This window comes from Sphaeramia orbicularis, chromosome 17 (genome assembly GCF_902148855.1).
Source record: "Sphaeramia orbicularis chromosome 17, fSphaOr1.1, whole genome shotgun sequence".
NCBI classification, from domain to species: domain Eukaryota; kingdom Metazoa; phylum Chordata; class Actinopteri; order Kurtiformes; family Apogonidae; genus Sphaeramia; species Sphaeramia orbicularis.
This window is the reverse complement of record NC_043973.1, coordinates 32,395,067-32,421,456: the sequence shown is the minus strand read 5'-3', so window position 1 is coordinate 32,421,456 and position 26,390 is coordinate 32,395,067. Positions and strand designations below refer to the sequence as shown.

The 26,390-nt window shown below is 36.4% G+C and overlaps 1 protein-coding gene across 6 annotated transcripts in view; it reads right to left on the bottom strand.

Moving 5' to 3' along the window:
• The window catches only part of LOC115437631 (cyclic nucleotide-gated cation channel beta-1-like), a 43,613-nt gene extending 19,764 nt beyond the window's left edge, over positions 1-23,849 (bottom strand). For 2 of the 6 annotated variants that reach the window (XR_003937958.1, XM_030160920.1), the window contains exon 1: positions 4,615-4,770. Coding sequence is in view for 3 of the 6 variants with exons in the window: in XM_030160920.1 (XP_030016780.1) it covers positions 4,615-4,746 (132 nt within the window). In the remaining 3 variants the exon portion in view is untranslated. Of the gene's footprint in view, positions 1-4,610; positions 4,771-14,974; positions 14,980-23,688 lie in introns of those variants that run through there. The other 4 variants (XM_030160918.1, XM_030160921.1, XM_030160919.1 and 1 more) reach the window with 4 other exon arrangements.
• Positions 23,850-26,390: the final 2,541 nt, after the last annotated feature.

Genomic DNA, 26,390 nt, shown 5'->3' with positions numbered 1-26,390 from the left:
GCAAGAGGTGGTTTTTTAGGCATACTGAAATTGCAATGGAAAGGCCTTTTTACACAGCTAGAGTCACATGAACAAAAAAAAGGATGTTGATGGATGTTACAACAAGCGAAGAACAAATCCTTGCATTTGTGATTTCATGGTAAAAACTGACATTATGCATTTCTGTTTTCTCAACATTTAGTAAATATTGGTAAAGTTTTGCACATATGTCCAATGGCATAGCGACTATTGACTGTTAGAGGTACAATATGTAAGATTTTCTTGTGCACTGCTTATATGAAGTTTGTGCAGAGCTTTGTTGGCATTTTCTACATCCACAATAACAGCCTGGTTTATTTGTAGAAACTTTGTCCTGTTTTTTTTTTTGTTTTTTTTCAAAATCTTTATGTCTTGTTCCTGAGTCCTTTAGTAAATCTGTTCTGTCTGTGAGTGTAGTTCTGGGGTAGCAACATCAAACAACCATCTACAGGCACATCCATACTCCAGCACACAGTACACATGAGTACATGAGCTGATGTAAATCTTACATATTATACCTTTAATGCATTTTAATCCATTAAACTCCTACTGGGTCTCTAAACTACTGAGAACATGTACATTTTAACTGTCATTAAGGAGTAACTTAAATGAATGACATTTAAAATAAAAAGAAGGACCTTTTCTTGGATGTAAGAGTAACTCATAACTCTACAGTAACCAGCACCTTAATGTTAAATAATACTTCTGCAATTTTAATACAAATTTTGATTATTACTTTAAAATCAGAGGAGAAGACAGTGTTTTTTTGATATAACATGCAATGGAGAATGTAAGAAAAGCTGTTTCCCCATTTAAAAGGAAAAAAAAAACAGGTCAAGCAACTGCAGAAATGACCCAAATAAGCAGTTTTTGATTTACTGTTGCATGAGCCTCAGCTGCTGAAACAAGTGTCCATGCTATAGTCATTTCTTTTCATGACGTATTGTAGGTATTTTGAGTCAAGTAAATAGGGTATAATTATTTTCATTCGTCTTTCATACACCACTACATAATATTGAAGTCACTATATAGTTACTATGTTTATTGCTTTAATGGCACTGTAACCATTCCATCTACCTCTGCTTTTGCCCCTGACAAAATTAGTCATCAGATACAACCCAGAGAGGTAATTTATCAGTGAAAATAAATAAATAAATATATTTTGGATAGAAAACATCAGCTCTATTCAGTGATGACTCTATTAAACACTTTGGGGGTTTTTTGAGCAGCGCTGGAATTAGTCATAACAGTTATTGGTGCTTTCCTTTTCATGAAAGGTTACACAACATCTCATAGGAATATATTGCACTTTTTATGGCATGACATTTTAGTTTTACAGCTTTAGTTACTTTCTCTTTACAGTTTTTCATCTCTTTCCTATTTAGTGAAAACCCCTTATCTCTAAATATGTTGATTTGAGAATGAATGCAGCAGTAATATGAATAAAAGCATCTTAAACCACATGAACACAGACTCAGACTCTGTTCTATTTTGTAGATTTAACTAATAATTAACTAATAATTCTATACTTAGATAACGTTACATCTCTTTTTTACTTTGGTAAATGATCTGAATACTTCAGTCATTGTTTTTGAGAGACAGTGAGTCAGCATAACTTACAAAAGGACATTAGAAACTGAAGTAGTATGACTCTGCAGCATTATTCCTCCTACATTATTCCCTTAGTGAAACATTTGTTGTGATCATCCTTTTCACAAGCCATGCAGCAGCGTCATCCCTCCACTGCAGCTTATTTCATCATGCAGTTATGTAAATATAGATATTAACCAGCCGCTCGATCAGTCCGGCTCTGCATCAGGACTTTGTAAGTTCAATTACAATGAACTCTGTGACACAAACCAGGCAGAATCAATTCACAACAGGAATCGGATGTGTCTCGTCCCCTTCCGCACTGAAGATAATGAAAAACAAGTTTGATGTGACCCTGACTGGTTGTCATGACACTTAATTGCAAGACTTTAGTTTTTTCCAGGTTTACACTCTATAACAAAAATGCATGATCACATTCTGGCTTTTATTGTTTGTTTATTGCATTTGTGTTATGGTTAGAACTAGATCAGTGTTCTTATTTATTCCATTATTTAGCCTGTGTTTCTCAAGTCTAAAATTACCTCTTAAAGTAAAGAGTCTCCCTGATTTACCCGGCTATATATGTGGGATTGGAGTGTTATTAGTCGTCCAGCAGCTCTCAGCTCTAATCCGTCCTTCCGATCACTACCCGTCTGGATCTCAACCAGCGACCTCTTGGATTATTAGTTGACCTCTCTAACCTCAGCAATTTACACATCGTATCTCCCATCATATAATGTTATGTTAAGTTCTTGGTAAGCTGTAAAATGTTTATCTCAGTATAATCAAAACCTGGGATGAGTTTGATCGCCTATGGCTGCAGAAGATGAAGTGTGGAGATACAGCAAAATATATATTATCCAGATGTTTTTACAGCATCTTCCATCTCATTCTATATATTCCAATATCATACTGATAAGTGGGCTCTATTTTCATTATGTTACATTAATTATGTCATTTTATCCTTGTTAGGGGTGTGTATTGGCAAGAATCTGGTGATACGACACAAATCACAATACTAGGATCACGATACGATATATCACGATATATCATGATAGTGTTAAAAAGGCAATTTTTTGTTGTTTCTTTTTTTTTTTAAATGATTATTTCCTTGAAAAACTGAATTACACCCAAAATATGCCCAAATACTAAACACATTTTTATTTGATCAGAACAGGATCTAATGTTATATCACAAAATTTTCCGGTGTTAAAACTTAAATTCTGTTTTACAGACATTACAGTTTCAGATCCTTCTCAAATGGTCATATTCTATTAGTTCAGAACTAATATCATAACATTATTTTTGTGCGATCCCAACAAAGGACCAAACATCTGCCTCTCAGACAGTAAAAAGTGCTTTTAGGAAGCTTCAAATAATCATTATTTAATAAAACAGTGTTAAATAATAATAAATAAAATATAAACAAAAAAGAAAACCAAAAAACAAAAATGAACCTCCATCATATCTGCATTTGAATAAATACCTAAAAATATTGATATAGTACTTTTTAACCCTTTCATGCATGAATTATGAGAACCTTAATCAAGATTTTTTTCTGGAGTGTTTTTATTCCTCTTTAGGCATGAAAAAAAGCAATAGATTTTTTTATGAATCTATTTAATCAGAGTTACAAAAATGTTCACTCAGCTGGACACCATGCGTTTAATTTTAGAAGCAAAGAAACATGTATTTACTGATATACTACATGAAAACTATGAAATAAAAACATTTTTAATGCTGCTACTCTGATGTGTTCTCATATTTTAACATACCTGCATGGAGATAATATGCAAAAAAAAAACAAACAACTTTTTGTTTAGAAAAAAAAAACAAAAAAACCCAAAACTGTTTATTTCAGTCTAGTAACAATTAGCAATTTTTTCCATTCGAACATGTTACTGCAGATCAGGTTTATCTGCAGTAAAGTTACAGTAATGGTATGAATTGCAACATATGGGATGATGCACAAAACAACAAATCCATAAATATTCAAGAAAACACCTTTGATCAGCTGTCCACTGTAGTGACCACTATGCATGAAAGGGTTAATATCGATACAGTATTGTGAAGTGAAATATTGTGATATATTGCAGAACCGATATTTTCTAACAGCCCTAATCCTTGTGTTTGTTTAAAAGCTTTAATCGTTTTCTTGTCATTATTTTTATTTTATTATATTATTTACTGTAAATAATTGTTATTACATTATTATTATTATTATTATATTATTTACTATAAAAAGCCACATTTTATCTTGCATGGTCTAAATGCAGGCCTAGTTGCTTACTGAAGCAAACTCCATTTTCTTCTGTCAAACACATCAACAGCTGGAGGGAGCATCATTTAACCACAAACTCCTGAGTATATATATGTGTGGTGAGAGGATTACAGAGCTGTTTTAATGTGGTTTTAAAAAGCTGAGAAACTATTAATTCTTCTGTTGCAGCCAACACTCATCTCCTGTCTGTTATATTTAGCATCTTTCATCTTGTGTCTTTTAGTATTTTATGTTTTACACTGACATCACTGCATATGTAGCCCAGAAACAAGGTCAGCCCTGCAAATAAAGCTTGATATTATACAAGTTGCTATATTTGCATTGCATTTAGTTCTAGTTCAGTGTTCTAAATGGTGTCATTTGAATTCTGCTCAGTTTCAGCCTGTTTTCTCTGCATATTGTCTCCTTATACTATATTCTAATCATTGCGCAGCTGAGCCCAGTGTGTTACATAAGACAGCATCATTAAAAAACGGGCAAACCACCAAAAAATCGTGACATAAAAGCGCACATACAAAAGCCGAGCAGAAGGAGAGAAACCTGGCTCGAGCTAAACCGCAGCCTCGCGCACACACCTTCCAAAAAAAACCCGGTCCAGAACCTCCCAGCGAGCGCACGCGGAGGACGAGGAGGAGAAGGAGGTCACGTGTGTTGTAATTTTTTTTTTATTTTTTAAAAAATCCGGTTGTTTATACGTGTCTTATTGATTTGTTTTATTTACCTACCAACAGCTTCCAGCACAGGAGCCAAAACGAGATCATCTCCAGGCGGCCACGACGCGCGCATTCCTCTCCACCTCTCCCCAACGGCAGCGCGAGCAGCCAGGCGGCCACCCGCTGGCGCGAGGAGGGACGCATACACAGGCTGAACGGCTGCGGCGCGTGTGTGTGTTTGTGGTGGAGAGAGGCAGAGAGTGAACGGGAGAGAGAGGGAGAGCGAGGGGAAGGAGAATATCGACCTGTGCTGTAATAGTGACAGTGAATTAGAGCAGAAGAGATAAATATGTATTGGCAGTCTATTGTACACCTCTCTCTCTCTCTCTCTCTCTCTCTCTCTCTCTCTCTCTCTCTCTCTCTCTCTCTCTCTCTCACGCGCGTGCTGCATCCGGCCGTCCCGCCCTCCAGCAGGACTGTAAAAGATCCTCATCATCTGAACAAGTGGGCTAAGCCTGATGGGATCTACTGTATGGAACATCAAAATCCAGGGTTCATGTCATGGTTGGTCACTCAGATGATTGATAATTACATGAAAACTTTGCCCTCAGCATTTGATCATACTTCCATATACTGCTAAAGATTATTCTGTCCTTCCAAACGCAGCTCAGTTTTGGAAATACTTCACACAAAAGAGATTTTAGGAAACAATGACTACACAACTTGAGTCCTGCATTTCCATTTTTGCATTGTGTGATAGGTATGTACCCAAACAACACCAACAACCCTGATCCACCATACTGTAAGGCCGGAATTTGTATTTACTATAATGGTTTAATTACAAAGTTCTTCAATGATTTAAGTTTTATGATGTTACTATAAAATGTTCAGTATATTCTACTAATTTGTAGACATAGTTGAAAGAACGAAAAAGTTTAAGTTGAATGGAATTAAATTACTAAATTTTAGTCAGGACCACACTTTTTTATCTTCACATTGCATTGTGGGTATTGGCATGTTGTTGAAAATGTGTTTTTTTTATGTGCAGGGGTTCAGTGGGGTTGTGGTGTTAGTGTTAATTTGGATTTAATGTGTGTATGGCAGTGTTTATTGGCCTTTTTGTGTTTGTTTTTGTATTTTTGTAGAGTTGCACCATGAGTCAGAGCCATAGGAAGAACAATGGATTTACTGTTACTCGAGGAGTGATAATACACATTGGAAATTATACTGTCTTGTTAAATAAAAAGCACCTTCTGCACTTGTAAATGTCATTGAGTTGACTTCCATCTGTGACACAATAAAAATACATTAAATAGTTACACAACTGTTATGGTCAGGAATAGAATTTTAGTTTGAACAACCTGTAAAAATGTTGTTTAATCAATGATAAATTAATCTAGCTGCAATTGAGAAAATAAGTCTGTATAACCAAAAACGCTGAGCTGAATGGTTGGATAGTGGGGTTGATTTTACAATAGATTTAAAGTACAAATAACTTGTCTTTTAGTGTTTTCTACTTAATAGTTTGAGTTCAATACTTTTAGCATTAAAGTTGCACCTACTTAAACCAATTGATTAGTCGATCATTACTCAAATCATTTAAGTGCAATCACTTGCCTCAAATTTTTTGAGTAAACTCTACTTATCCGGGCTTACAGTGCACTAGTACTAAAAGAAGAACCTGTATTTCCCATGTTAACCCTTTCATGCACAGCGGTCACTCCAGTGGACATCTATTCTCCAGCTGTTCTTTTGTACATTCATGGTTTTGTTGTTTTAGTTCCATATCAGCCAACACAGTGAACACTTATGCACCATCCCATACACTGTAAGACCGAATAAGTTGAGTTCACTTAAAAAATTTGAGTAAACCGGTTGCCTTAAAAAATTTAAGTAATGAGTAATGAAAACTTGAGTGTATTGAACTTAAATGCTTGATTTGAATGGAATTGCTATTTTAAGTCCAACACACTAAATGTCAAGTTAATTTAACTTAGAATTTATTCCAATGTTAATTGCTTTGTATAATTGTTAGACTTAAGGTCATCAGTTCGTTTTACTCAATTCCAAGTTGATTTAAATTAAAATCTTCTGCAGTATAAGTTGCATTGTATAATTATTAAACTTTATATATTGTAGCATGGGTGGGAATTAGGCAGGGAGTGAGCTCAATGTAATTTGTCATTACAGGAGGTGCTTTTAATCAAGTAAGAATGAAAGATTTCCAATGAGTAAGTGATGGTTTGAAATTAACAGTAAATCAATTGTTCATCCTATTGCTCTGACTCATGGTGCAGCTCTACAAAAATACAAAAACAAACACAAAAAGGCCAATAAACATTGACATACACACATTAAGTCAAAATTAACACTAACACCACAACCCCACTGAACCCCTGCACAGAAAAAGAATACATTTACAACATGCCCAATACCCACAATGCAATGCAGAGATAAAAAGGTGTGGTCTTGACTAAAACTTAGTGATTTAAATCCATTCAACTAAAACTGTTTCATACTTTTGACCATGTCTACAAATTAGTAGAATATACTGAACATTTTACAGTAATGTAATAAAACTTAAATAATTTCAGTACATTGTAATTAAAGCATTTTAGTAAATACAAAGTCCGGCCTTACAGTACACTGTTATTCATACCATTACTATAACTTTGCTGTTCTTGATAAACCTGATCTGCACTAACATATTTTAGTGTACATCAATTGTTAGTTGTTATTAGACTGTAATTAACACTTTTCTTAATCAAAAAGGGTTTCTTTTTGCATATTATCTCCATGAAGGGAGTAATAACTAGTATTGGAGTATGTTAAAATGTGAGAAAACATCAGATTAACTGCATTAAAAATGTTTTTATTTCCAATCCAATCCAACTTTATTTATAAAGCACTTTAAAACAACCACAGTGGACCAAAGTGCTGTACAGAAGACTTAAAGTACAATAAAAAATAATAATTGCATTAAAAAACATTAAAATCAAATAAAAATAACTACAACTATATTTCATGGTTTTCACACAGTATATCACTTTCTGATGATGGGTTTTAAATACATGTTTCTTTGCTTCAAAAATTAAACACATGGTGTCCAGCTGAGTGGATGTTTTTGTAACTCCATGGAAAAATAGGTTCATAAAAAATTTCAGTCGCATTGTTGTTTTCTTGTCTAACGAGGAATTTTTTTTTTTTTTTTCCTTTTTCTGTCTTGTCTTGTTTTGTTTTGGTTGTTGGGAGTCTGATGTTTGTTTCCTGTATTATAAATTATGTATTGTCTTCAATTGAACAAATATTGTATATTTTCCTTCACACCAGAAAAATCAGTAAATATATTTGATTTAAAAAGAGGAATTAAAAACACTCAGGACAAAAATCTTGACTAAGGTTCTCATAATTCATGCATGAAAGGGTTAACATGCTACACACACTGAAACTGAACCTCTGTATTGAACCAACCACTAGTTGAACATGCAGGAACATGCACTGCAGACTGGGAGCAGTGGGCTGCCATGTCAGGCGCCCCAGGAGCAAATGGGGAGTTAAGTGCCTTGCTCAAGGGCAGATCAGCTAATGATTTCTCTGCTGGTCTGGAGAACCAAGCTAGCAACCCTTCTGTTAAAAGCTTCCTCTTCAGCATTGTAGGCCACTAGGCTGCCCCCCCCCCCCCCCCCCCCCCCCCCCAAATATTCATGCTCTTTTTGGCTGCTCCCATTAGGGGTCACCACAGCAAATCATCTGCAACCATCTGACCATGTCTCCTGCACCTTCTACCTGTCCCCTTTCCTTAATTCTTGCACGTTCTCTTTCGTCACACATGATATAACCATGTAAATCACCAACAACCCTGATATAGACCAAATATTTAGTAGTTTCTTTAGGTTTGATTAGCCCAAACATTTTTCAGCTATAGATGTTAACTTTGTGTTGCTGCATCAGTACTGACTTGACACATGTTTATATGCACAATATTGTTACGACTATGCCATAATGGGAATTTTGACTTTTGTCTGAAAAAGGGCAAACATTGTAATATTTTGTGTATTTAAACATACTCAGTGTCTACATCTCAAATGCTAAAAGAAACGGCAGCCTGAGAATTGGTGGCCTTTTTTGTGTTCTTTTGTGCAAAATTAGGGTTTAATGGACAAGCTTTTTAAACAAGGGGAAAATATCAGTTCATAAAAATACCTTTATTTGAGTGACTAAGCCTACAGACCCCGTAAGGATTTTACACCAAAAAATGAGTGCATATCTGGATTTTTAAACTCAGGTATTGACTCCTTTCCCTAAGCCAGTTAAGAAGATTGCATCTCTGTTTTTTTTTATTTCAGTGTCATTTTCAGCATCATGATATTACCATAAGCAGAAATCATCATGTATGTCAGTGACTAATGTTAAATGGTCACACTTTTATATTTTAAGTCCCTCCATGAAACTTAACACTAACTTAACAATTTAAGTGCAAAATATCTGATAACTCTGGTTAAATACATCCACATCTAACTTGGAGTTTGGGACACAATGATATTACATTCTATTTTGCACATGCTCAGAGCTGGTTGGTGCAGTGAGAATGCACTTGAAACATCAATGAGGCATTGCAGTTCATTGACACAGAAAGCTCTACATCTAAAAGACCACATGCTGTTAATGCATATAAAACAGTTATGAACATTTAAATTATGAACTTAATTATTTGCTTCATTGTTCCCTTATACCAGTACTAAATGTGCCTTTCAGTACCATGGACAGCGTCATTTAGGTAGGAGCGCTAAAACACACATAAACTTCAACACTGAAAAAGAAATAATCAAAAAAGTCCAAAGTGTGACTTGCTGTCAACATATAAATAAACATCCTGTCATATATGCCTCCTTATCAGACCTGCTGCATCCCGTTCTTCTCCTTCACCCACCTCTGGGCAGGAATGGAAACAACCCCTGGTCCATTTACTGAGGTGAAGAGCAGACGGTTCAGGACAAAGATGTTTCTGTTTCTACCATCTTTCACACAGACACCAGCACTGACAGTCCATTTCTGATTTTCATCATGCCCTGACTGGGGATAAAAATAAATCACCAGACACAAGGACACAGAGACCAGTGGGATCCCATTAGCCACCTTCCAAATGTACCCACCTTCCACTGTATATGACATACTATGTGCTTGTCTGTTTTGCAGCATGTGGTGTATACTAAATCTCTTTCCTTTGTGTTTATATGCAGCCGCATGTGTCACACATGCTTGTTTTGCCTGGGTCCACATGTCAAAAACTTACATATATTCATGCATTCAGCTCAATTTACCTCACTGGAGACTCACCGCACTCACATATATACATTATGTGAGAAGCACTGTGCTTCGTAATGCAACAAAAACACAGGAATAACTAAATTGGCAATGCAACAGTTTGAACAAACTGCTGTACAGAACTATCTATTTTTCATCTCTCACAGAAAAACGTATTACCTTGAAACCAGTTCACCTTGAGTTCATTCAAAAAGTCAAGTTATGCCGTTGATAAAAGCTCGTGTAAAGGATCTTGAGATTTTGTTTCCAATTTCTAAATAATATCATTGAAAACATTTTAGTGAGACATTCTAAATTCAATAAAGTACTCTGGTCTTCTGTAAATCAAATCAATTTCCATTCTATTTCCCCTCTCTTACAGTAGTGATGGGTCAATTCACATTTCAGCTGCTGGCGTCTGATACATTAACAGTGAATGATTGATTTGCCTCCTGGAAAAGGTCACATGAACTATTATTACTGCTTGCACTGTTTGGCACTGATTGGAACTACTTTAATTACCTGTTAGTATAAGCAAAATCATAATCAAAATCAGTTATTTTATAAATAAAATAAAGAAATTCCAATTAAGTGAAAATAACATTAACTCTCTTCCTCTTTAAACCAAGTATTAGTTTTTCCCCTCGTTTGCTGCTTCCACACCTGAATTTTTATATTAAAGCATTTAACCAATCACATTTCAGCCATCATTTGTTGCCAGGCAGGGTCAAAGTCAGCAATCAGTTCTGCCGGCCCTCTACAGCAAAACTTAAGTGTCAATGATGTTGTTGCTTCAACCAATCAGATTTTGAGTTGGCGACACCAGGGCCCTCTAGCAGGCTACGGTGACGTCAGCATATTCACACCCTGTGATTGGATAGTCAGAGAGCGGACTAGCCAAGGCTAACAAACTGCATCTGTAGCAGCTGCACCAACACAAATACAGTTGTGTTGGTTTAACTGCTGTTTAGTCCAAACACAACGGCTGAAGGAACAGAAAAAATGGATTTGGATGCAGATTTATTGTCAAAGACATTTTCAAAACGGACTTTTCCAGAAAAGCTGGACATCGTTAAAAAAGGTCGGACAATTCCGAAGCTAGCAAAGCCAGTCACAACCAGGAAAAGGATTTGTCTGTCACTGCACTAACTACGAGCAGTACCCCCAGTACCCGGTACCCACACGGATAATCTGTACAACAGAGCAGTTGAACTGTTTTTGAGGAAAGAAAGGAGGATGGGTTTTGTGCACAAATCAGAATTTTTGGTGAGTAAAATGTTGCTATTTTTCTAAATAATACTGTGAGCTAATGAGGTTATTATTGACGCTTCTGTAAGCCTCAGTCACAAAGCTCCGCATGAATGATGGGTTCGTACGAATCTCCGGGTTTGTATGAGTTCTGGAGTTCGTAGACATGCGCAGATGCAGCAGTAGTTTCTTACAGCTGTCTTATGAAGACGGTACTGCTGCCATTCAAAACTCAAGAACATCTTGAGGCCGCCGTGAGAAAATGAGGTGATTTTGAGTTATCTGTGCAAATTTGTTTCCAGTTTATTTTTCTGTTAATAAAAGACTTTATTCTGTATATGTTCTGCACCGTGCGTTTGACACCAGTCATTCACTCTGTCTTGACAGTTTGTATTTGTATATATAATGGTCCATAAATCGTTCGCAGTGTTCGTAGCCGTTCGTTACAGCATTTGTGTCTGAGGCTTCATGTGTGTCAGCTGTAGCTGCAGTAGAAGCAGACTGCACCTGGGTTTGTTTATTCACTAAAGGCATTTATTGTGGCTACACCAGTTATCTATCTGCGATGCAACGGCTCATTATACTGCGTTTACTGCAGAATAAGATGTTTTTTATAATCATAAAATAGTTATTGAGGGGTGGATTGATTCAGACGGAGTACTACTGAAGGGCTAGGTGTGAAATGCACGGTCCGCCACTGCCTAAAAACATTACTATTACTGGTATAGACCCAAAACAAGTGATGCAGGTGACTGGTTCTTATTAAGTTTTATTCATAACTTTTAATGTTTTACATGGATCCCAAAACTTCATTAATGTTGGCAGTAATAGCTTATGATGTAAGTACTTGAACAAGAAGAGGCTCAAGAATCAGATTGAAAAGGTGATGTAATAATTGTAGGATAATCACATGTCTCTCTGAAGAAGAAGAAGAAGAAGAAGAAGAAGAAGAAGAAGAAGAAGAAGAAGAAAAAGTGTCAAAGGGCAATTTGAGTCTCAGGACGATGTGAGTCACGCGTGTGTGGAAGCATTTCTCTCTGACGGCCATCTTTTATTGTTATGTTTTTAATAAAACATAAAAAATAGACGTGGGTTTCTCAGCTTTAGCCTTTTATTTTTTAACTAGGCTGCTGCATTGTTCATGTCTTGACATCAACAACCGGCTTCTGCTACACAGTAAGTAGTTTTAGCTCAAGACAGCCCCCTTGTGGTGTGGCTGTATTAACACCAAATACTCTTAATCAGCACATCCCCTTTTCTTTTAGATATAAACTTAATAATAATAACAATACTAGGTAAGCACATAATGCATACAAGCATATAGCCACATATATCAACAAATATTTTAGTCTAAACCAATATAAACATGTTAACATGCATAAAGTGCGTTTTCTTTTGAAGTACAACCAAAGAATTTTTTTTTTTTTTTTTTTTTTTTTTTTTACATCTTATAACTCATTCAAAGGTTCAGTCTATCAGGTGGTTTGACAGTGCGGCCAGATCTTCTGAGCACAGGTGGTTGGTCACTTTGCTCAACACTGTCCTTTACAGGTGAGGTTGGTTCAGGTGTTTTGTTATCTTTGTCCTCACACTGTCCATCTTGTGATCTCATGGTCTCTTGTGTACGTAACAAACTCCTCCGGTTTCTTCTCAGTATCAGTCCATCTTCAGTTTTCACATTGTATGATCTCGGGTTCACTTCTTCCAGAACAGTTGCTTTCTTTGTCCAGATGTTTGCATCTTCCACTCTGACTGTGTCATTGGGTGCCAGTGGTTTTAAACTTTTTGAGGACTTGTCATAGTTGACTTTTTGTCTTTTCTGCAACTGTTTCATTTTGTCTTTCACTTGTTTGTGTTTCTTGGTAGTTATGTAAGGAAGAGTGGTCCGTAGTTGCCTTCCCATCAGTAATTCTGCAGGAGATTTACCATGCTCTAATGGTGAAGCTCTGTAGCTCAAAAGTGCTAAGTAAGGATCTGCCTTACTGTCTCGTGCTTTCTTCAGTAGCCGTTTCACTATGTGTACCCCTTTTTCTGCTTTCCCATTCGATTGAGGATACAGTGGGCTTGAGGTCACATGTTTAAAGTCATATTCCTGAGCAAATAGTTGGAATTCTCGACAACTATAGCACGGTCCATTGTCACTGTAAACAATCTGAGGTATTCCATGCCTCGCAAAGATTGATTTCATGTGCGTTATGACACAAGCAGCTGACATGTTGGACAATAGCGCCATCTCAGGATAGTTTGATAAATAGTCTATGACTAACATGTAGTTTTTACCATCCAGGTGGAAAATGTCCGTCCCTACTTTCTGCCATGGTTCATCTGGAATGTCCGTAATGGTCAAAGGCTCTTTTGGTTGCTTTGCCTGGTGTTTGATACACGTGTCACAAATTGAAACCATTTTCTCAATATCTGCATTTATTCCTGGCCAATAGACTGCTGTTCTGGCTCTTCGTTTGCATTTCTCTATGCCTAGATGTCCGTCATGCAGTCTCTTCAGCATTTCCTGTCTCAGTGAGCGTGGGATTACTACTCTGTTTTGTCTTAGCAAAAGTCCATTTACAACACTTAGCTCTGCTCTTATGTTGTAGTATGCTTGGCACTCACCTCTTGGCCATTTTCCATTTAACAGTGTCATTAGTTTTTGCAGACAAGTGTCTTTTTGTGTTTCAGCTGCGATTTGCTTTGATTTCATGTCTGACAGAGGAAGTGACTTAGCTACCAGGTTTACATGTACCTTTACATCAGTCTCCGTGGAGCTTTGCTCTTGGCTTTGTGTTGTTGCCCTAGAGAGAGCATCTGCCAACACAATAAGTTTACCTGGCGTATAGATCAAGTTGAAGTCGTATCGCTGTAGCTTCATCATAAGTCTTTGAATGCGTGGAGACATCTCACTCAGGTTTTTCTTGATGATGGCTATCAATGGCTTGTGGTCTGTCTCTGCCACAAATGTTGGTAACCCATAGACATAACTGTGGAACTTTTCAAATCCATACACTAGCCCTAAAGTCTCTTTTTCAATTTGGGCGTAACGACATTCTGATGCAGTCATTGCTCTTGAGGCATAGGCCACTGGCCTCCAGTTGTCTCCATAAGCCTGTAATAACACGGCTCCGATACCATCCTTTGATGAATTAGTGGATATCTTTGTCTCTCTCCTTGGATCAAAATATGCCAAAACTGGCTCTGTTGTCAGTGTCTTTTTCAGTTGTTTCCATTCCTTTTCCAGGTTGTCACTCCATTTGAACTCACATCCATCGTGTAGAAGTTGTCTTAGGTGTATTGTTTTTGAAGACAGGTTTGGAATGAATTTTCCGATGAAGTTGATCATCCCAAGTACTCTCAGAACACCCTTTTTATCCTCAGGACATGGCATCTCTAGTATAGCACGTATTTTGTCCTTGTCTGGCTCAATGCCATCTGCTGTCAGCTTGTCTCCGAGAAAGGTGATTTCAGACACACCGAACTGACATTTTGTTCTGTTCAGTTTAAGTCCATACTGCTTAACTCTCTGCAGCACTTTAATGAGTCTCTCATTGTGTTGTTCAAGAGTGGAACCCCACAGAATTATGTCATCCACATACACTCTGACTCCTTCAATGCCTTCAATCATGTGCTCCATTGTCCTGTGGAAAATCTCGGGAGCTGAAGAGATTCCGAAAGGCATTCTCAGGAAGCAGTACCGTCCAAATGGCGTGTTGAATGTACAGTATTTTGTACTGTCCTCATGAAGCTTGAGTTGCCAAAATCCTTGTGATGCATCCAGTTTACTAAAAAACTTTGCGCCAGCCATTTCACTTGTTATTTCATCCCTTGTAGGTATCTGATAGTGCTCTCTTTTTATGTTCTAATTTAAGTCTTTTGGATCCATGCACACTCGAAGAGCACCTGTTGGTTTGTTAATGCACACCATGGAATTAACCCATTCAGTCGGTTCCTCCACTGTTCTTATCACTTTCAGTGACTCCATTCGATCCAGTTCCTCTTTTAGCTTGTCCTTAAGCGCTGCTGGAACATGACGAGGAGCATGAACAACAGGCTGAGCTCCTACTTTCAGCTGTATCTTGTAGGTGAAAGGCAAGACTCCAAACCCTTTAAATATATCTGGGTACTGGTTCACTATAGCTTTCACACTGTTTGGCTCAGAATTGCTTATACTGTAGACACGTCTGACTAGGCCTAGTTTCTCACATGCTTTGTCTCCCAACAATGACTCATGTCCTTCTGGTACTATAATAAACATCAGGCTGTGAGATTTCCCTTTAACTTGTACCTTGAGTCTGCATTTACCTTTGGTGTTGATTGGCTGTCCATTATATGCTTGGAGTGTACTGTTTATTTGGTAAATGTGTGGCTTTACCTTCATTGCTTTCACATCCAGCTCATTCACCAGATTTGCTTTGGCTCCTGTGTCCAGTTTAAATGTGACCAGGGCTCCATTCACTGGTAATGTCTCTGTCCATTTGTCCTGCTCCACTGTATTGACCGTCACCTGTTCCATGGGTGTGTCCTGTTGTGTCACCAGGCCCACGAAAAACGTGTCACTGAGAGCAGTTTCCTCCACTGTGTGTACTCTGTCTTTTTGGTTTTGCTTGTTCTTTGTGAAGCATTGTTTAGCAAAATGGTTTTGTCCTTTGCACTTATTGCACATCTTACCATAAGCTGGACACTGTTGTCTTGCATGTTTTGTGCCACATCTTTTGCAATGAAACGTTTCTGTCTCTCTTGATCCTTTGTTGTGCACCTTTGTATATTTGTGTCCTGTTTGTCATGTGGTCACTGCAGCTACAGCTGTCCCTTCCGCGTCTGCGTCCCTCGTTGACCCGCTGAAGGTTTTTGCATGCTGTAGAGCTAGTTCACTGGCATGGCATATTTTCACGGCGCCATCCAATGTTAAGTCTGCCTCTCGCAACAGTCTTTCTCTCATTTTTTTATCTTTAATTCCAAACACGATCTGGTCTCTTATCATAGATTCCTGTAGCTGTCCAAAATTGCATGTTCTTGCTTTTAGCTTTAGGTCAGTCAGAAACGTATCAAAACTCTCTGTAGGTTGTTGTATACGTGAGCAAAAGACGTACCTCTCAAACGTTTCATTCTTTTTAGGCGAACAGTGTTCATCAAACTTTCTTACTACCACGTCAAACTTTTCTTTATCTTCTGCAGTAGCGAAAACAAACGTGTTGTATACCTCCACCGCTTGTGGACTCGCCACGGTAAGAAGCAGTGCAATCTTCTGTGCGTCTGGCTTGCTATCCAGGCCGATAGCTTGCAGATATAGCATAAACCGCTGTTTAAAAGTTCGCCACTCACAGTCCACATTTCCACTCCAGTTGACGGCATCCGGCGGCTTCACACTTTCCATGACATCCGTCTTCATAGGCCAACTCCTGGTACCATGTTATGTTTTTAATAAAACATAAAAAATAGACGTGGGTTTCTCAGCTTTAGCCTTTTATTTTTTAACTAGGCTGCTGCATTGTTCATGTCTTGACATCAACAACCGGCTTCTGCTTCTGCTACACAGTAAGTAGTTTTAGCTCAAGACAGCCCCCTTGTGGTGTGGCTGTATTAACACCAAATACTCTTAATCAGCACATTTTATGAGTCACTACAGCAACCTCGCAAGGACAAATCATACAATCCACCCCTCAGTTTCCCCCAGATTTAGATCACAACATTTTTCAGCTGGATAGGCTCTCAGCTGTGAAAGAAACTGAAAGTAGGCATATACATTGACTGTTGAAATTAGTTCTGATCACTAGAAAATTACTCCTTGAAGCTAAAGTCTCTGTACTTTAACATAATTTGACTCATGCAACAGTGATATGTCAAAGTGAGGTTGCCGTAGCGACTCATACATCGTCTAGAGCCTCAAATCATCCCTTGACAAGAGGAAGAAGAAGAAGAAGAGGAAGAACAAGAGCAAGATGGAGGAGGAGAAAAGAGAAGAAGGAGGAGGAGGAGGAGAAGGAGAAGAACAAGAAGAACAAGAGCAAGGAAGAGAAGAATTAGAAGAAAAAAAGAGGAGGAGGAGAACAAGAAGAGCAAGAGCAAGGAGGAGGAGGAGAAAAAAAAAGAGGAGGAGAAGAACAAGAGCAAGGAAGAGGAGAATTAAAAGAAGAGAAAAAAGGAGAGCAGGAGGAGAAGAGCAAGAAGGATGAGGAGGAGAAGAAAAAAAGAAAAGAAGGAGGAGGAAGAAGAACAAGAATAAGAATAAGTGCAAGAAGGAGGAGAAGAAGAAGAAGAATCTTATTCCAGTGCTTCTGTTACATTTCCAGCTGATTACATATCACACAGCAGGTTGAAAAGTCACATTGCTTCACGTAAAAATGTAAATTCAGAATGATTTCAATGAAGTTGAAGGGATGTGTATGTAAATGCAGTTGGTGACAGACACCTGATGATTATGTCGTCTCTAACTCTGTCTTCGTAACAGAGTTAGAGGTGATTGGAGGTGAGCCGGTGTCTGCAAAACCAGATCACATCGCACCAACAGACCAAACAAATGACAAAAAGACTGAGTGTGTGCCAGAAAGGCCGGTCAGGATAAGGACGACAGCTCAGACAGACAGAGCCAGACAGACAGATCAACAGAAAAAGAGAGAGATGCAGGGATGAGAGATGAAACAAACCCCACATTTGACCTTCACATACAAAATCATTATTGAACTGATACCAAACTAGACTGGTGATGTAATGACTTGGAGTTTAATCCGCTTGACAATCTGCTTGTAACCCTTTAGAGTAAGGAAAACACTCATTGTAGTGTATTAGGGAGTGCTCAGACTACTTTTAAATGCAGAACTGATTAGATTTTGGTTTATTTTTTGCAAAGACAAGATCATCCTTGATTAGTTCTGCAATGGGTACATTTTCTATGCAAGAATATAGATGTGAAATGCAATTAAATTCTGCTGTTGTGGCCTCAAAAGTATTGTACCTTACATCAGTTAGTGTCTTCACAGCAGTATTTTTTCAGCTTTAAAGGCAACATAACTGTAAACTACCACTGATTTAGTGGCCATACTTAAGATTTATTCGCTGGGAAAATTTGTATCAAATGCTGACAACGGAAAATTAAATAACAGCTGGAGCCAGATGGTTGAAATATAATGAATATATGTCTTTCAGTTGGTAAAGTTGATTACTACGGTACTGTGGTGCCGAATTATGAAATTCTCTTAATTTTTTTCCTTTTATTTCTTCCCTGTCTTTCCATATTTAAGAACAAATTAACCCATAAGGACCCAGTGTAACATTTGTGGCAGTTCCAAAATAAATTTCTCTCTATATTTAATCATCCTTAAATGATTTATCACTATTTATTGTAATATTATCTTCTGTATTTTGTAATTTTTTCAGTGAAAATCAGGTATTTTCCAACATTTAATTTGCTAATCATGTAGATGTTCATAAAAGCTCAGAGTAAAGTTGAGAAAACTGAAGAAAAAGTGACTTTTTCAGCAAAATCTCTCATTAACTGAACACAAACCCAGTGTGTCCATCCATTGTCATTGATCCATCTCCATGGGTTTTACTGGTGAATCAATGTTGTAGAAGATGACGGTGTTTCCACGGTAACTACGGAGCCTCTGAAGATCCAAATGGGTCATATCTGATGACCATGAAAAGATGTATAACTGTATTTTACATCAGTTTTTTACATGTAATAGTGGATCAACAGGGATTAAACAGTTTAGATCAGTAGATGATTTTGGTAGATGGTGGAATTTTTGCGTCTTTATGGGTTAAGAGAGTTTATCTCCACACTTTCACCATGTAGTGTTCTAAAAGTGTTCTAAAAAGTTCAATATTAAATATAATATATTGCTGAATTATAACTATTGATGCACTAATATGTTGCAGCAGGTTATGTTTGGACTTTTTTTTACCTGTAATTTATCAGGATGATTTTTATTTAACATTCTAATATCTTGAATCTAAGTAATATAACATGAAATTATATTTCTTCAGTAAATGTACTCACACTATTCCACATTCCACCACTGACCCAGGTTTACAGAAATATTCACTCCTTTAATGAGCAATTTATGATTACTCATTTTTACTCAAGTACATTAAAACAATACACAGAGGACACAAAACAAGACTGAGAAACGCCATGAAAATCATCTCATATGACTTTCCACAATCTCAGTCGTACATTTTACACACATTTAAAACAGCAAGTAAAATATAATATTTTGGAATTCTAATGACGTGCTCAGTGATCTTGAATGCACGTCTTCCTCTACTTTATCAGTGATCATGATTAGATTCTGTTTTTAATCTGTTTTCAGCTTATAGTCATATACAGTCATGGAAAAAATTATTAGACCACCCTTGTTTTCTTCAATTTCTTGTTCATTTTAATGCCTGGTACAACTAAAGGTACATTTGTTTGGACAAATATAATGATAACAACAAAAGTAGCTCATGAGAGTTTAATTTCAGAGCGGATATCTAGCCAAAATTCCATGGTTTTCTTGATAATAACCAAAATCACTTCAGTTCTTACATCAACAGCTGTGTCATTGTACTGCCAAAAACAGTGCTTTTAGGCATTCCATGTTTTCTTTTCTGTCTGTTTTAGTCACATGATACGCACAGGAGTTAGTACTTGATTGCGTAACCATTGTTTTTGATGACTTTAACTGATCTAATAATTTTTTCTGCGACTGTATTATTACTTAGTGGTTTATCTTGAAATAACATAATTTTTGTTTCATGATAACGGGCTCATTTATCTAAAGAAAACAAACGTGAAGTTTAATTTAATGCTTCATGCTCTTATACGTTGAAACATTGAGACACAAAAAGTAGTTTGATCAGAAGTTGAGGTTAACGTGTGAGCTACGGTAATAAAGCCAGATAAAGAGAAATTCTATTCTGTGTTTGTATCATATAATCCCTAACCATGAGATGACATTTTCCTGTTCCATCTAATCAGAGATCAGTGGTGTCACGCCTGAATGCACAGATGGCATCTCAAAGCATCTGATTTAAGCTGGAAATGTGAGATCCAGGGGCATTCATCACTGATCAATGCATCGAGATCATAACTGAGTGAACCAATTATCTTGAGAAAAGAAGCTTTTTTAGCCCAAGACTGAAATAATTAACATGTGATCGTGATTAAAAATGGCAAAAGAAAATGAACACCAGCTCCATTTTCAGCCTCTGGACTAATCACACTGTCGTGCTGTAGGTTGAAGCTGCCATACTGTGACTGTATTACGTGGTTTTTCTGAGTATAGATTATTGGAAGCTTTTCTCTTTGACTAGCAGATGAGAGGCAAGGTCACAGCTTGATGACACTAAGCCGGAAGGTCTATCAGACACACAAAGTCACACTGTTGATTCTGCGGATTCTGACATTTATACTCACACAGATATGTAGGTTTAACTCATAAAGACCCAGTGTGGCTTTTGTGGCAGTTCCCGAATGATTTTTTTCTCTATTTTTAACCTTTCTTAAGTGATTTATCACCGTTTACTCTAATTTTATGCTCTGTATTTTGCATCTTTAAGTGAAAATCAGATTTTTTCCTAGATTTAATTAACTGATAGCGTAGATGTTCATTAAACCTCAGATTAAAGTTGAGGGTTATTATATCAAAAACAGCGAAAACTGAAGAAAAAGATGATTTTTTCTGCAAAATATATTGTTAACTGAACATAAAATAAATGTCTCCAACCACTGCCACTGATCCAACTCCATGGGTTTTACTGGTGAATCATTGTTGTAGAACAGGGGTGTCAAACATGCGGCCCGGGGGCCAAAACCGGCCCGCCGATGGGTCCGGTCCAGCCTGTGGAATGAATTAATGAAATACAAAAATTTCACTAACGATATTAACAATTAAGGATGTCAAAATAATTTTAGGTCCATTCCATCTAAAGTGGATCAGACCAGTAAAATACTATCATAATAACCTATAAATAATGAAAACCACAAATTTTTCTCTTTGTTTTAGTGTAAAAATTAAAATTACACAAAAATGTTAACATCTACAAACTAGCCTTTTACAAAAAAATGTGAAAAACCTGAACAAATATGAACAACCCGAAATGTCTTAAGAGAATTAAGTGTAATTGTACCAATATTGTGTCTGTTATTAAATGTTTTGTGTATTTGTAGATCCACTGTGATCTGTACATTGTAATGAACATGTGAAATTGAGAAGCTGAGGCCAAATAATGGCATAAATTGTTAAAATTGCAATTTTTTTCTTAATAAATTTTATTTTGGTCATGGATGTTCATGTTTTTCCACATTTTTTAAAAGGATATAAAAATTTTGATAATATAATTTTACTTTTTTTCACTCTAAAACATAGAAATTAGACATACAAATTTTGGAATTGATATTATTTTTGGATTATTGTGTTATTATTTTAATCATCACCAGCCCACTGCAGGTCATATTGGGTTGTATGTGGCCCCTGAACTAACATGAGTTTGACGCCCCTGTTGTAGAAGATGACAGTGTTTCCACGGTAACTACTGAGCCTCTGAACATCCAATTGGGTCATATCTGATGACCATGAAAAGATGACAAACTGTATTTTACACCAATTATTTACATGTATTGATAAGATTAGTGAATCAACAACATTAAACATTTTATATCAGTGGATGTTTTGTGTCTTTCTGGGTTAAATATGAAAATAATGCTGTAAACTTACTTAAACATGGAGTGCTGCAGTCCCCCCCCCCCCCCCCGAAGAAAATAACAACAGATGACTAATATCTACATCTAGCCTAAATTTTGTGTCTGCATATTTTTATTTTATCTATTGTGATACATAAATGTTGCTACGATTCCCATTTTGCGGCTACTTGTGCTATAATAATATACAACATATACAACGTGTTAGCAGAAAAACAATAAAAATTCCAACATCCTTCTATAAATGTTCTTTCACTGCAGCCAGGAAATATGATTATCACTTATGAAACCTTGCTCACATTTGTATCTTTCCTCTTCAGTTAGTATTGCCATAATTTTCCCAGAATGCATCTTGGCTTTAGAAAGTAGTGTTATTTAAAATCAAAGACTGCTTTATTTATCTTTATTTTATTTCTTAATTTTTCTTTTGGTGCTATGAAGTGTACCCTTTCCACACATAAATGTCAATCAAAATATCACAAAAATACAATAAATGCAATGACTTATGAAGGGATATACATACTTTTATATTGCGCATGGTTATTAGTGATTAACCAGAGTGTGCTTTATCAGTTTCTGGATTTATTCATTAAATGCTTATTTGAGAAGATTACAAAACATAAACTGACGTCACAAACCAATGCATTTATAACCGAAGATAATTAGCAATGTCAGCCTATAAAATGCACAAAGTCAACACTAAATACATGCACTGAAATGCAGAACTCCGATAACTTCACAGACAATACAAGACACCAGCTACATACTATAAAAACATTACAAAACAATAAATCCTTTTCAATAAATCTGGTTACATAAAACCTGCTGACGCAAAATCAAGCCAAATATGAGTCTAAACAAGTTTTGTAAATGAGATTTTTACATCAAACTTCCAATCCTTTATCGGTAACACTTTATAATAGGTACACACTATGAAGCATTAGTTAAGCATTAACAATTACTGAATTCATCTTTTATAAAGCATATTTCTGACATAAATACTCATTAATATATGGTTTATAAGCACAGTTATAATGGTTTTACTCATCATTAATAAGCTCATCTACACTGTGCTTAATGATTGTATTTTCATGCTTTATAAATTATGGATTCAGCATTTAAACATTTAGTATTGCATCACTTACAAACCAGTTATGATGCACATTTATGCTCGCACATACACTATTCAGACATGTACTAATGGTTAGTGAATATGTTTGTGTGTATTTTATACTAATTCATACATTTATTTTCCAATAGATGTCCTATAAACAGTTATTAATACAGGAATTCATTATTTCAGGTAGTTATTAAACACTTACTACTCATTAATTAAGTTTATGGTGTGAATTGATCTAAAGTGTGCACTATCTATGCTATATAAAGCATTTACAAATGAGATTTAAAGGTTGGCAATGCCTAAAGACTCACAAAAGTCTGAGTTATTGTAACAAAGGAAAGACATAGCACATGGGATTATTAAAACAAACTGCATGATTGAATGATGAATGATTATGAATGATTTGTTAAACATTTATAACTGTGCTTATAAACCATATATTAATAAGTATTCATGTCAGAAATATGCTGTAGAAATAATGAATTCAGTATTTGTTAATGCTTGACTAATGCTTCATAGTGTGTACTTATTATAAAGTGTTACCTCTTTATCTGCCTTATATGTGTATTTTGTATTAAATAAACCCCTCTGTTTACTTTTTTCTTTCTTTTTTTTTTTTTTTTTGCCAAAGTCGGCATCCGTATCAATATCAAAACATTAAAACCTTTCACAACAATCTATATTTCATTCAGATGATTTTGCAGCTACATTTACAGAAAATGAAGAAAGACACAAACTTCCAGGACAAACAAAGACTGAATGTGACGCTGCAGGGACATAAATCAGAGTTAAGTCCTACCTTCCAGCTGTTCCACTTGCTGCAGTAGAGTGATGTCAACTGGTTAAACTGGTGTGAAAGCAAATATTTCGCTCCTTTCTGTTCCTATACCAGTGTCTATTTCTATTCTCTACTATATTAAACCTCTTTCCCATTTATATCCCCCCCACTCTCTCTCTCTCTCTGTCTCTCTCTCTCTCTGCCTCTCTCTCTCTCTCTCTCGCTCACACATATTTCAGTGCCAGCGGGATGCATATTGAGTGTGTGTGGGCTGCAGCCAATCAAAAAGCAGCAGCAGCTTTAGCGACATTTGCGACACACATGTGCGGTATCACAGTCTCACACTGACACACTTACAGTATAGGACAGATACAGGCATACAGAAAACACACACACACATCTGCACATCTGTCAGCCTCCATCATCTTATCCAACCCCCGAGAGGATTAGTGATTTTTTTTTTCCCCCCTTTTTTTAACGTTGAAACTGAACTTCATAATCCTCTATACACACTTGTATCTGTCAGCATGCACAAAAACCATTGTTAATTTGTGCATTTTGTGCATGTGCTGTCTGTGCAGCATAAGACTCAGTGTTTTCCAATAAGGGAAGGCGAAGCTGAGGCAGTATTTGTGATGTCATACTGTTTCACATGCAATGCCATGTTGGAATAAGAATGTTATATAATACAACGCTGTACAAATGTTCGAGTCAAACGGATTTTTCTTCATGGGAACAATCAGGGACAACATTAATAACTGCACTGAACATAGTAATGAGCCTGAGGACATCACATAGAGTTACTGGATGCATCATTCAGCCAAAAACCAAAACACACAGAAAGAAAGAAATCACCACACAGCTGGAGATTTACTGAGAGTCAAGTGAAAAGCCAACTCGAGGCTTTCATGGCCTGTGGAGAAAATTGGAATATTTGGTAATCACTGAGTCTCTGGTAAATGTCAGAAGGCCATCTAGTGGACCCAGGGGTTACAGTGTTCACTTCACAGCAACAAAAACATGTTGGGCTCCTTTTGGTTTAATACACTAGCTGCATGGATTGTTGTGTACTTTTCTGCAGGTATCAGTGTTTTTAAAATGTTGCATCTTTAACATCTTGTATATATGTGTATATATAGATGGATACACGGACTATGTTTACATAGATAAAAGCTTTTGATTTTTGCTCTTATTGTGCAATAGACAAAATTCCTAATAAGGTTTTTATGTAGTCAATGAAAATAAATATTCCGCTAATAATTCCTGGTAATATGCAGCCATGCAAACCCTGATTAACAAGTGGTGCCAGGTACGACAAACCCCGCCCCTCACATGTATTGTAGCTTATTTTGGCATCGATCCAGCTGATGTCATCATTCCTATACATGTGCTGATGTCAGCATATCAGTTGCCTCTATATATGTGCCAAATTTGAAGTAAATTGAAACAAAATTGATGTTTTTATAGACATTTGAAATTTCACCCATTATAAGTAAATGGGAGAAGAAAAAAGATTTGAAAAATTCATAAAAATTTGAACTTTGACCTGCTTTTCCCCAAATGTAATCAGATCTATTCTGGATCACTGGCAATCTATAAACCCAATCTGGTATGAATTCAACCAATAGTTTTGCTGCTAGAATGTTACCGAACCAAAAACAATACCCCTTGCTGCCCCTTTTTTTTTTTTTTTTTTGGGGGGGGGGGGGGGTGTAAAAATGGGGTTTTTCAAAGTTTTCCACTAGTGACAAACTCACCATCACTCTCTTCTTCTTTCTTTTCTCTTTCTTTCTACCCTTTGCGGGCTTTTCTATGTGCTCATATCCATTTATTTGTTGCTATCCTCTGTCATACTGTTTGACAGACCTTACCTGTAAGTTGATTTAAATAGAGTTTAAAAAGCGTATTATTTACATTTCATAGATTTTACCTCAACACAAGTACATATGTGTATTTCCTTAGTGTGGCTGTGCTGACCACTCTACTGCAGATCAGACTCTGACTTAAACACCTATATATCCTGTTGTTTCACACATAAACATGTGCATGTTGTTCACGCAAAGCAAAAATAAGTATGCACAGATTGGTTTGTGATATCTTCATTTTCTAATCTCTTTGTTTTCCCTGTTTGGATGGATATACACAAACTCCAGATTTGAAATTGTTGAGTTTGGAAGGCATTTCAGAAAATCTCCATTTTACTGCACTAAAACATTGCTTACATGTGGATGAGAGGCTCAAACACAGCATTTACTGCGATCACTATGCAAAATCCAACAGGCTAGTAAAGGAGTGGAGACAAGTAAATGAATACTGTTGTATTACAGTGCATCACAAGTCGACAGTAGTATTAGAGGAGCTGTTACTGTGAAGTAGAATGATAATATTGTCTTAAATCAAGCAACACTTTGCTTTTACTGCCATTATGAGTCAGACTAATAAAAATGCTAAAAATAAAAAAGTAGATCTTTCTTCATAATATGTTTTTAGATTAAGCCAGGGGTTACATTATGAAATGTCTTGGGTGGGCATGAATATAAATGTCATAGCAATCTGAATCGCTTAGAGATGACATTTTGTCTGAATACTGGGTGTTTTTTCAGATATATGTAAATATATATATAAAAATACAACAAATGTATCTGTTCAGTTTAATTTGTCTTTGTGGCAGCATAAATAAAATTATTATATTCATTCAAATAAAATAATTCAGAGTTCACTTT